This window comes from Erigeron canadensis, chromosome 8 (genome assembly GCF_010389155.1).
Source record: "Erigeron canadensis isolate Cc75 chromosome 8, C_canadensis_v1, whole genome shotgun sequence".
NCBI lineage: Eukaryota > Viridiplantae > Streptophyta > Magnoliopsida > Asterales > Asteraceae > Erigeron > Erigeron canadensis.
Genome location: NC_057768.1, coordinates 28,165,078 through 28,178,286, shown reverse-complemented (window position 1 = coordinate 28,178,286; position 13,209 = coordinate 28,165,078). Strand labels below are relative to the sequence as shown.

At 33.6% G+C, this 13,209-nt stretch overlaps 1 protein-coding gene across 1 annotated transcript; it reads left to right on the top strand.

The window, feature by feature from the left end:
• The first annotated feature begins 6,774 nt into the window (after positions 1-6,774).
• LOC122611349 (fructose-1,6-bisphosphatase, cytosolic) lies at positions 6,775-11,014 on the top strand. Its single transcript, XM_043784368.1, has 12 exons — positions 6,775-7,149; positions 7,550-7,597; positions 7,690-7,764; positions 8,157-8,218; positions 8,341-8,407; positions 8,504-8,617; positions 8,927-9,013; positions 9,499-9,569; positions 9,642-9,707; positions 10,135-10,221; positions 10,307-10,382; positions 10,773-11,014. The coding sequence occupies exons 1-12, from the start codon at positions 6,991-6,993 to the stop codon at positions 10,881-10,883; spliced, it is 1,023 nt and encodes a 340-aa protein (XP_043640303.1). The 5' UTR covers positions 6,775-6,990; the 3' UTR covers positions 10,884-11,014.
• Positions 11,015-13,209: the final 2,195 nt, after the last annotated feature.

Genomic DNA, 13,209 nt, shown 5'->3' with positions numbered 1-13,209 from the left:
ATAAGACAGTTGAACTAATGACTAATTAACCAATCACATCGTTCGATTTCATCAAATTGACTTTTGATGATGTCACAATTTAGATAAACTACAAATTAAAAATCTTAATAATCATTATCCAAATATATTATTATATTAATATTTATATTAATTTGTAGAAAAAGTCTCATTAATTTACACTTTTTAGCCCTGAATACTTAATTTATATATATTTTTAGTATTTATATTAATTTGTAAAAAAAGTCTCATTAATTTACACTTTTTTTTTGCATCAATAATTTACACTTTTTAGCCCTGAACACTTAATTTATATATATTTTTAGCCATCAACTTGAGAGAATTTTTTAAAATTTACAATCATTTAGTTAAATAAAAAAAATTTAACATATGAAATATTTTCTATAAAAAGTTATTTGAAAACCTAATGACTTATTAACAAATATTAGATAGTCCTAATTGTTATCAAAGAATATAATAACAATCCTAATTGTTATCATATTATCATAGAATAAGTGATTGAAAATAAACATATGCGTGTTATGAACGCGCATCATGATTAAATACATATACTTGAATGTCAAGTTCGGGATCACAAATATGTTTATATTTTAATTCTTAATTATTTTTCCTAATAATATCACATTATGAGTACATCTGTTTCAAAATATATTATAATGGAGAAATTATTATATATAGCATGTGCCTTGTGGAATGACTACGGCAAACAATTCCATCAATATGTCTAGGCTAATAATGATAGTGAGAAACCTATGATTATTGTACTACAACTTGCAAAATATAACACTTAAAACCGTGTTTTTTTTAAAATTGTAAGCTTTTATGACTTAAATGTATGAAGATCTGATATTGTTAATATTGTAAATCCCGTGTCCAGTGTTGGACACGGGTCTAAAATCTAGTATAGTAGTATAGAGAAGTATAGATGTAGATATAATTTAATTTTTTTGAAAAAATATCAATGATTATTAGTAATGACTAGCACGGTACCCGCGCTATGCGGCGGTATTCGTGGCAGCGACGGTGTTAGCGGGTGCGACTATTGGTGGTAGAGGCGGCAAGTGATATAGATAATTGATGTAAAAGTTTTTAATATAAAGAGTTAATTGAGATATTTTAAAAGATTAATGAACTAATAATGTAATATATCATTAAGGATATTTTAGATATTTTGTCTATGTAACTTTTAAGATGAGGTTATTCTTTTTATAATATAGTATAGATTAGTTATAATAATGTCTCGTAATAGATATATCAGAGACAGCTGCACCTAGCGGATTAATAATAAGCTATTTGCATGTGGAGCAATTATTTAATTTATCATTGCTAAAGTCATAATGAAAGTTTTAAACGAGACTGCACTTGCATTTACATGTTCCACAAGCATTTACATACAATAGAAAAATTTCCAAGGAGTTAAAGGGTTCTTTTATTTCTTTGAAAAGTTGGCGTTTTCGAGGAGAGCTCTCGTGAACCGCCTTCTTACGATGTTCGAGTGTGGAGAGCTCCCATATAAGAAGTGTTCCTTCGAAATTGCAACCTATACAACCATATATATTAATCTCACTTGTAACCCGTTAAAATCACACATTCACTTGTGTCCAACAAAACTCAATTCAATACTAGAAGACATCCAACGAAAAGCAAGATGATAATACTCAATAAGAAAGTAAAGCAAAAAAGGTGTAACCACAGCCTTTGGTTTGGAACTTGTGGCATAACTTTTTACTTTTTAAGATTCATAAGGAGAGTAATTACAGCTTTTGAATTGCAAGTTTGTAACTACAGCTTTTGATTTTCTAGAATAGTGAGTTACAGATTCACTAGAGAGTGGTGCGAGTTAGTTACAAATTATGATTTTTGGATTTCTCCAAAGATAATCGTCTGTGTAATTTGAAGGGGTGTTGTCATCGATGTAGTATTAGAATATATCAAAGCAAGTGCCCTATTACAAGCCCAAAACAAGAGGAAATGGTTGATGAAATTTGAAAGAATGATTATTAATTTATTCTTAGCAATTGTAAGCCCAAAGCTAAAACTACTTAAGCCCAAGTCCTGATCATTTTGAGGCCTTTAACATGTGGGTCTTAGGCGAATGTAAAGCCCACTATGTCCGTTGGGCTGGCCCTGAACACATCAATCAAGATACTAATGAGATGATACCTTGACGGCTTGACGTTCCCGAAGACCATTATTAAAGAATATCAAATAGATATATAGAATAAGAGGTAGAACGACGTATTGTTAAACATTCATCATAATCTACATTTACATATGCAATAAGACCTGTAGTAGCCAATGATGTTGGTGACCCATTATTAAGGTCTTTGACACTGGAAGAATCAACTATGGTTCGAGTCTCAATCTTATTCCTTTTATATATAGGGTTGTTTGATAGAGGGTTTTTCGAAAATTGCGCGCTGAGTTCCATTTCAGGTTTTTGTATAATGAAAAGGTAGGAATAGAATGATATGCTGAAGAAAAAAATATAAAAAAATAAGACCTGTAGTAAAGGAAACAAGTTGGAGACTATCCATACAGAGGCGGAACCAGGAATTTACGTTGTCGGAGACCAAAATCTTTTATAAATGACTAATGAGAAATATACATTACAAAATACCATCACAATTCTGCCAAAATAACATTTAAATATATGACAAACTACATAAGTTTACCACATCATATATCAAAATAACAAAAGTAAACTAATAAAAGTGGTTTTGCCAATTCAGAATCATTCAAACTAACAAAAGAGGTTCTCAATTGCCAAAATCAATCTTCAAAAGTAATCAGCTACTTCTTTACTTCATTGATCAATCTTCAAAAGTAATCAGCTACTTCTTTACTTCATTGCCTAATTAATGTGTCCCCTGTTAAAAATGAACACTTAATTAGTACATAAATAAGAAGACTTTACAAGTATTTATATAAAACTATTAAAAGTGTAAAAGTTATAAGTAATTACCCAATGCATTTTAAACTTAACACGCCTTCCTTGCTTGGAATAAAAATCATCAATTATTTGATCAGTAGTAAACTTATTAGCAATCTCCCTTTCGATGTTGAGCATCAAGCAACTCTTAAGAAAGTCATCCTTCATCCTAGTACGGAGTCTGGTTTTCACTATTTTCATGGCTGAAAAAGCTCTTTCAGTGTTCACGGTTGAAACAGGAAGAGTTAACACAAGGCGGATCAACTGATCAAATAATTCATAATTTTTAGAAATCCCGGTTTCATGGAGCCTTTTACACAACTCAAAGAGTGAAGAGGCATTTTTCAGTTTTTAATGATTCTGCAAATGTCTTAACTCAAGCTTTAATTATATTGGATCTTTTCTTGTTCTGTAATATCCAAAGGATAAAACTTTGTTGCCAACTTACAAATATCATCAGTATTTAAAGACTTCCTTGGATCCAATGAAACACTAAGTCGAAGAAGTTCTGTAACCGACTCGCTAAATCTGGAGTTCAACTCTTGTAACTGGCTATCAATAGCAGCAATAAAAACATCAACCCGATAATGATGCTCAACGGTAGTCACATCATTTTTCTTACGACGGGAACGAATTATATCTATATAAATAGCTTTCATATCAGGGACGACAATTTCATTACTTTCACACAAAAAAACTTCATCTAGAATTGATTGCCATATGTTATTTTCTGAGATCCTGAATCAATAACTTTGTGGTGCAAACCAAATTCATGGCATTAACAATATCTTGACTTTTTCTTTGTAAACTTTGACAAAGCTTGTCAGTCATCTCCATTATTTCCTTTATTACAAGCAAAACAATAATAAAGTCAAATGAAAGTAAGGTTGTCAATGCATATTTAGCACAACTCTTTGAGAAGACGTGGATCCTTAAATGCAAATGTCATTCAATACTGTAATGGTTGGCCCAATCAATCTTATCAAACTTCAAACTGATTTAAAGTGTGAACTCCATCTAGTATCTTTGGGCCTTTGCAAAAATCTCATTTGATTTGCTCCTTTTCCACCTTGAAGCTCTCCCATTTCAGCTAGATGTGAAATTTCCTCAATTTGAGCATCTTGTAATTGATCATTACGCTTGCTGGAAGATCCAATCACATTAACAATAAAACTTAAATTCTTAAAAAAAGCATGCACTTCACTCACGTCCTTAGATGCTCCAACTAGAGCCAATTGCAATTGATGTGCAAAGCAATGAACATAATAAGCATAAGGACATTCTTTCAAAACTAATGCTTTTAGCCCACTCCATTCTCCATGCATACTACTAGCCCTGTCATATCCCTGACCCCGAATATCTTGAACATCGAGTTGATGATAAGATAAAGAAGCTAGTATTTCATTTTTCAATGTCAATGCAGTTGTATCTTTAACATGAACCAAGTCTAAAAACCTTTCTTTGACATCTCCATACTGATCAACGAATCTCACAACAATGGCCATTTGCTCTTTCTTAGATTCATCTTGGGACTCATCAACTATCAAACAGAACTTTGCCTTTTGCCAATATCAACTCGCATTGCTTTTTGTACATTCAATGCGTAAATAAAGAGAATTTCCTTTTGGATATCTGGTGATGTATACTTCGCATTTTGAGGGGAATTTTCCAAGACTCTAAGAACGTCTGTATTATAAGAAGCAACATATTTCATCAGTTCAAGAAAATTACCTTGATTTTTGGAAGTATGTCGTTCATCATGACCTCTGAAAGCACATGCCTGAAAGGTAAGCCACTTAAGAGATTCAATAACAACTTTAAGTCGTAATCTTTTTTCCATTATATCTTGACGTGTTTGCCTTTCGATCACATTCTCTATGTGACATAAATGGCCGGTTTCTCAAATCTTCATAGCATCTAACCAAAAAGTTATGAGCTGATGCAAGAGTGTTACCTTCATAAGTGACAAAAGCGTAGTCCTTGCCGCTATTCACTTTTCTCCAACTATTGAACCCTTTGACGGAAAATGTATCAGAACCAACTCGTCCAATAGGCTTCTTACTGAAAAGATAACACGGAAAACAATATGCAGAATCAGTTTTTTCAGAATATTCTAACTACCAGAATCTCTTAAACCAAGCTTCTTGAAAGCTACACATATGACCACGAGAACCACTAGGCTTAAGAGGGTAATGTGATTTAGAAAGCTGATAAGGCCCAAGTTTAATATATGCACGTCTAATCTCATCACGTTGGTCACTTGGATAACTTAAGCTTGGAGATTGAACACTCGGGTCACGAATTAGAGAATCTGGTTATTATCTGTTGAGTTATGAATGCTTGTTTTAGGTTGAGCTATAGGAGATTCTTCCATAAGGTTTTCAACATTGGGTGGAGGTTGGGGTTTGGGTTCTTGTTGAGGTACGAGTTCAGGTTGGTTTCCATGAACAACGTCCTGTTTTCGTTTGAAAAAGAATCGATAGTTCTTTTTTGCACCATGATTCAAACTGAAATCATTATTGTAAAGCACTAATCAGCAAGAGTAATCTAGAACTCTTAAAATAAACTAAACAAAAAGTCAATAAGAATGCTAATAGTAACCAAAAATGTTGTTAGGTCGTGAGACTGTAACTCAACAACTTGAATCATCTATGTTGCTTTTAAAACTATTTTTTTTTTATGTATTGCTAGTAAGTTTATGATCCTAATTTGGTATGTGTGTTCTATATTAAAAAATAAACTCAATCAAATAAATAATACAAGTGGTGAAGTGGTGCAAATACAAGAAAAACATGATCAAGTATGAAGTATCATTGCATTAGAAGGTTAATTTACCAAATTATAAGATAATTTTAACAAAGAGACAGAGTAAAATATCAGAAATTTAGAATGTAAGATGATATCATTGAAAAATCGAAATCACTTGGAATTATTTGGAATTTGAATTGCTTTGAACAATCAATGGAGGTCGAATCACTCAATCTCCGTCATTGCCTTTTACCCTTTTTTACCTTACCTTTTGATTAGAGATAAGATTATTTAATAAAAGATATTTATATTTACTGCATAAATAATAGACCGTTAGCAATTGGCAGAGACCCATATGTATATAACAATTGGACTTTGATTTTGGGCTATTAAAAAACAAGACTTATTGGGCCAATTGGGGGTGACCAGGCACCCTCACTCACCCTACTCCTTACGCCCATGTATCTAATGTCTAATAGTGTAAGAAAAAATGTACATGGATACGCTGAATGTGACAAAACTGACCCAAAAAAAAATGGTCATGCTAAGGCCCGTTCCAATAGTACATGAGTTGAAACCGACAACTGGCGGTTAAGCGACTTTGTTGGCAATTTGGCATCATGGCATGGCTACTTTTGCTGATGGAGTCTTAAGCGACGAGAATAAGACACCGTTTGTGGTTTTTTTTACGGGGTGAAATAATGTTATCGATAGTGATACGTGAGTTTAAAAACGTCGACATAATGTGATAAATTTGATGAGAAAGTGAAGAATTAATTGAATGGGGGAGAAACATGTTATTTCAAACCGAAATAATTTGTCCATAACTCCCGCTACCTTCCATAACAGAACAAGAAGCTGCTTTTGTCACGTACACACAGTATCTATCAATCTTAAAACACTGTACCTGACTACCTCTAGCGTCACCGTCACGCCGTCCTCACGCCACGTGTCATCTAAACTTCCACTGACATCAGATAACCTCATCTACATTAAAATACATTCACCCTATATATATATATATACAAAAAAAAAAATCTAATTTAATATCTTTCATATTTTCCATTGATATGCGTGATTTTGTCAGCCGATGAAATTCAATCTTTCATAATAATAAATAAATAATAATAAAGAAATATGAAAGTGGCCTATTGTTAATTGTCAAACAAAATAATAAATTGAAAGAAATTAAAAAAGGTAACAACGTGTCTTCTGTATCCATATCTATCTATATCTATATATCTATTGATCGATCGTTAACAAAAAAAGAAAAGTAAGTGAAAGAAAGGAAGATGGATCACGCCGCAGATGCATTCCGTACGGATTTAATGACAATAACGCGGTTTGTGTTGAACGAACAATCCAAGCACCCGGAATCACGGGGTGATTTTAGTATTTTGCTTAGTCACATTGTTCTTGGTTGCAAATTCGTTTGTGCTGCTGTTAATAAGGTCCTCTCTCTCTCTCTCTCTATATATATATATATACATACAATATACTCTGTTTTTTGTTCGAATTATATGTGTTATGGGTATAAATTTGGCTGTGATATATGGTTATATATAGAGTCACGGAGTCAGTGGTAAAAATGGTGTAAGTTGGCTACATCAAAATGGTAAAAAAAGAAAAAAATTACGTTGAAAGGTAAAATTTTCTATGTAGTTTACCATCGTGCTGATTGTAAAGTTTATACGCGGAGTTGTTACGAAAAATTAACTGATGAAGTGTAAAACAAAAAAGGGAAAATTTTCTTGCCTTGTGTTCTGGTGGGGTGAAACAATAAACATCCTGCCATATATGTTAAGGAGAAGGATTTGTTATGGATTTATAGTCTAAAGTTAAATTGCGCAGGCAGGTTTGGCAAAACTCATTGGACTTGCTGGGGAGACCAATGTTCAGGCAAGTCAAACGAATCGCCCTTTTTCTAATTATACATGTTGGATTTTTGTTCGTGTTCCTACAACTTTATTGTGTGATTGTTCTGGCTGCAGGGAGAAGAGCAGAAGAAATTGGATGTTCTGTCGAATGAAGTCTTTGTGAAGGCTTTGGTCAGCAGTGGCAGAACGGTGAGTGCCTTTTTAGTGTGGCATGTTTGACCCTGTTTCATATGAATGGGTTGGCTTTGTTTTACATATGGGTGAAAAGGGAACGGGCCAAAGTGTATTACTAATGCACACAACTCCTTAAATTGCTTTAGTTGAAAGTTTTGAATTTTTGTTTATCCTTGATTTTTCATAGTAAAAGTTTAACCATTTGATTACTTATAAAGAAGTGTAAAAGTTTGACAAACTAGTGTTCCATAAACCCGGAAACGAAACTCAGTTCGTTCCCTTTTTGTGGTTCCACCCAACCCGTTATGACTGGTTGTAGAAATATACCCGTTTCTACAGGAATTCTTACCCAATCTGCCCATCTTATCATGTTTTCTTTCTAAAGTTTTCAATTACCATTCTTTCAGTGCATACTTGTATCTGAAGAGGATGAAGATGCAATCATTGTGGAACCGTCCAAGCGTGGAAAGTGAGCAAATTCTCTTTGTTTTCTGAGTCAAAAATCTCCTTCCTTCTAGTTTTTTCCTTTTCCTTTTTAATGTAGTCTCTTTAGGTATAATTTCTTGGAATTTACTTGCATATATTATGCAGATATTGTGTAGTTTTTGATCCACTGGACGGGTCCTCGAACATTGACTGTGGTGTTTCCATTGGAACAGTATGACATCCCATTTGAGCTATTACTTAAACTCTCATACATTCAATGGAATTTCTTCAAGATACCTGCATAATAAGTTATGTTTCTTTCATCTAGATTTTTGGAATTTACATGATAAAAGATGGCGATGAGGCACGCTTAGAAGATGTGTTGCAGCCTGGAAAGAATATGCTAGCCGCTGGATATTGCATGTATGGTAGCTCTTGCACGGTGAGAATGATCTCTTTTTTTAGGCGGCCGTTTTAATGGATTTTGTTACTACTGGGTAGATGCGGGCTATGGTTTATAATACTGTATAACTCAAGGATACGGGTCGCTCAAATGGGTCGAATGTTGCCCAAAGGGTATTTTATGACTTATTTGATCTTTACTCGTTTTTAATAATTCAGTTATCTCCTGATTTGTGTAGTAGCTAGTGGAAGAACCTTGTTCAGTTGTCAAGGTTTTTAACTTTTATGATTGATGCTTAGATTTTATGTATTATTTAACTTACTCATTGCACATTATATTATTTTTCAGTTTGTGTTAAGTACTGGATCTGGTGTCAATGGATTTACTCTTGATCCATCTCTAGGAGAGTTTATACTCACCCACCCGGACATCAAGGTAAACCCCTTTGCAACTTTTCTATCTTTGTAAATCAAGGATCAAATAACTTGATAACCACTTTAATTTAAATTTTAGCTGGTTAGAATTTCTGATTATCTCAGTAATTACTTATCTATTCTTATCTTGCGCTCCAAACTGATTATTTTGAAACTAATAATCCAAAGTCGAGAATCAAAATCATAATAAAGTAAAAGCAGGATTTGCCATTTACGATACTAATTTGGGTTCATATGACACCTTTATCAGTCTTTGCTGAAGAGTATTTTGGATATTTGATGAAAAATTAAACATTGTAACATGTTACGAAATTCAAGAAAAACTATCTTAGTACCTACAAGTCTACAACCCTTTGGCTGCAAACGTGGCTTCGAGTTTTGCTAACTATGCTTGCACTTCCTTTTTAGAACTCTACTTGCATTTCATTTCAACACGGTGCTTGTTCATTTATGTAAGCTTTTCATAACTAACAACTTCCTTTCCAGATCCCAAAGAAAGGAAAGATCTATTCAGTTAATGAAGGAAATGCTAAGAACTGGGATGGTCCCACCGCAAAGTATATTGATTTTCTTGTGTCCTTTTTCATTGGTCGCTTTAGGATGTGTTTTTGACATATTATGTGTTTCAGGTTTGTGGAAAAATGCAAGTTCCCAACTGATGGTTCATCGGCAAAGTCTCTAAGATACATTGGCAGGTACTTGGATTGTGTAAAGCCAAATTGCAATGATAACAATATACTCTCACTTTGTTTATAATTTTTTAATTTGGTACTTGAACTGAATAATCGAAACTTAATCCATTTTAACTTACGACGCAATATTTCTGACATTATTCTGAACATAGCTAGCATGCATACAACAAAATTTTCAAAATTTTGCATACTATATTGTTATTGTTTTATCATCATAAAGTTTTGTTGGTGAGGTGGATAGGTGACAATTTCATTCATTTACTTATGAATGGGTCAATTTACCACTGCTAGTTCTATACATCTCAGTGACTTAAATTGGCTCAGATAATAATACGAAAAGTTTTTTTATGCCTCTTCTTGGTTTCTTGTAGGAAAACTTTATTTTGTTTCACATGACTGACAATAAAATATGTTCTCTTGTGTGCTACAGTATGGTTGCTGATGTTCATCGCACCTTACTGTATGGAGGTGTGTTTTTGTACCCTGCTGATAAGAAGAGTCCCAATGGGAAACTAAGGTACATTAAATGTCTTTTTAGAAGGTATTTTCTTAATTACATTGCAATCTTTTGTTACTAACTGCTTTAAACGTATACAAAACAGGGTTCTCTATGAGGTCTTCCCCATGTCGTTCTTGATGGAACAAGCTGGAGGACAGTCATTTACCGGAAAGGAACGGGTAATGATCCCTTTAAGCATCATATTTTATTGAGGTGTCGATTGAAAGGGTTAATTCAGATACTGCTTTACTGGTAGCTTATCAAATATTAAAACTTTGTACAATAAAGAAGACATATTAAAAGGGTGCTGTTAGGCCGGGTCAGGTTTGACCATCACATCACTTTGACCCGAACCAGTTTTGACATATTAATCAACCTGGCCATTTAACCACTTTTACATTATACCAGCTTAGCGGATATGCCTATCTAGGATATTATTTATTTCATCAAGCTGACCGTCCCGTGTTGGCATTTTTGAATTGTTTGTTGATCCATTTCTTGTTCCGTGGCAAAAGCTCTGTCAAGTCAGATAAAGCTTGAAACTTAAATCTAACACATTGTACTGACAGGCACTTGACTTGGTTCCGAAGAAGATTCACGATAGATCTCCAATATTCCTTGGAAGCTATGATGATGTTGAAGAAATCAAGGCACTGTATGCAGCTGAAGAGAAGGCATAAAGAGAGTCAAGTAAGGCAACATTTACCCATCTCCTTGTTGTCCTTGTGCGGTTGTTACTTTGTCAATTTCTGTCCATAAAACCATGTTACTTTCCTTCATATTATTTGTAATAAAAGCTACCTTATATGCAGTAGTCCTGAATTGTAGGTAATTATATCATCTATGGTGGCGAGTTTCAAAAATTTCAGGGGTTAAGATATATTGTGTATATGATTTTGTACCGGTATTTTAATCACGTCTGTTAAGTACAACGTGTGGAGCGCACATGGTCGCCTCTACGCCCTACCCACTGAACTAATAGCCCGTAGTTAGGTCCCCCTCGATGGGAGCCATTATGCCAAAAGCAAGAAAAACCCCATCCACCTTTTCCTTTTTTCGGCCCCAGCTCACATCACAGTAGTCATGACTCTATCAATAGTATAGTAGTACGGAGCTGTACGTGTTACATAAAGATAATCACAAAATGACAAAATGCTACCACAAAGTGCTCTATCACAAAGTACTACTGTATAAATCTGTATCTCTTTTTACATCTTGTGGCTTTTACATATAAAAGTTTTTGGTTGCACTTGCTTGTCCCGGCCTTGTGGAGAGGACTTGGATCACAAATCCTTTCATCCACAAAAAGGATTGATCACCATCCAACCGGCCAGTACAAAGTGTTTTAGTGGCAATGAGTTATATTTTCTTATAAGAGGTTTCAAGTTTAATCTTGTCTTAGACATATATCTTGGTGTGGTATTGGAAATTGGTAGAACTTCCATCTGACTAAAAAATGGCTCATCTTTCAAAGAATAGTAATTGTCCCTCTAGCTAGCCTACTATTTTTCTTTATATTTGACATTCCATATGAGCCCACAACTTAACATTGAAGCCATAGCAGTAGAGAACTATATAGACCCAACAAATATTCATGATCCAAAAATAAAATTTGAATAAAATCACCAGAACATCCAGAAGTTGGAGTCTAGGTAACATTTCGAAAATTAAAAATGTCAAATACGTTCAAGAAAAGGCCTAGGCATGATTAATTAGTCACTTGTGCGACTAACTAAAAAACCAATGTTCACGAATAAACAGAACCACCATGCGAAATTTCTAATAATATTTTTGGAAATTTCTGATCATGCGCTATGGGATCGTGATATGGTATGTTATGCTTCATCTAATCTAATTAATGAACCAAAAACGATGCTTAAAAATATGTTACGGCTATATGATCTAAAACAAGGTCGATTCAAACTCTTAACATACGGGTATACTGTACACATAAGTGTAAAGTGTGAACTTGTATGAAACATTGCATCAATTGCAAAGGTTGGATCTATAAGAATGTTACGGCTTTCTTTTGTGCAAAGTTATTCATGGTTATTCTACATGGATTTCAAAACTGTCTTTTTAACTATAATCTTGCAAAAAGAAGTTTGCGATGATAAGCTATTGGAGTTATCATATTATACAGATGGGGAAGTGAAGGTGGAACTGTTTCTGACCCAATTTGGGTAGAAAAAAACCTTTACATCTTGTTTTTTTATTCCATAAAATTCATGGCGGCCTAATCACTTATTAATTATACAGATAGTATTTTAAAAATTGTATGTGTCTTTTTAACATAGTATGTGAGTGTATTTCACCTAAGTTGGGTGTGAGACAACACCATATTCATTTTCCCACAACAAATATACATTACCAAAAAAAAGTTCATGAGACGTTGGAATTTGGAAACATGTGCAACCATCTAATGTGACAACAAAGTAACGATTAGGTAATTAAAGTTGAAGGGGATGTTACCACTTTGTTAAATTTTGCCAAAATTTGAAAAGGTTAATAATTATAGAATGGTGTCATATGTCGTGTTTCGTTTATAGTAAAAAATAACTTATTTAGTCACAAACTATATGTATTTTAGTTACTTGCATAAAATAGTTTTTGTAGCTGAATATAAAAAATAAATGAGAATTGATGAGGATATGGACCAATAACCCTATATTTAAAAAAAACACCTAAAATGATCCAAATAATAAGGTTACAATCATACCCTCCTAGATATACTAGTAGTATACAACAATTATCATACATTAGAATAAAGTATCAAAATGTATGGAAACAAACTAAAGACAAAAGAAGAAAAACATCACTTAATTTATTTTCCTCTATTCCGTCCACTGTATCTCGAGTTCCAAAACACTTGAGACAAATTCAACCGTCTAAAATATTGGCACAGATGCTATGAAGGTACTGTCTGTCTCAACAGCCTATAATTCAACCGTCTAAAATGTTGAGACAAATTCAACCGTCTAAAATTTAGCCACTATATCTCGACGA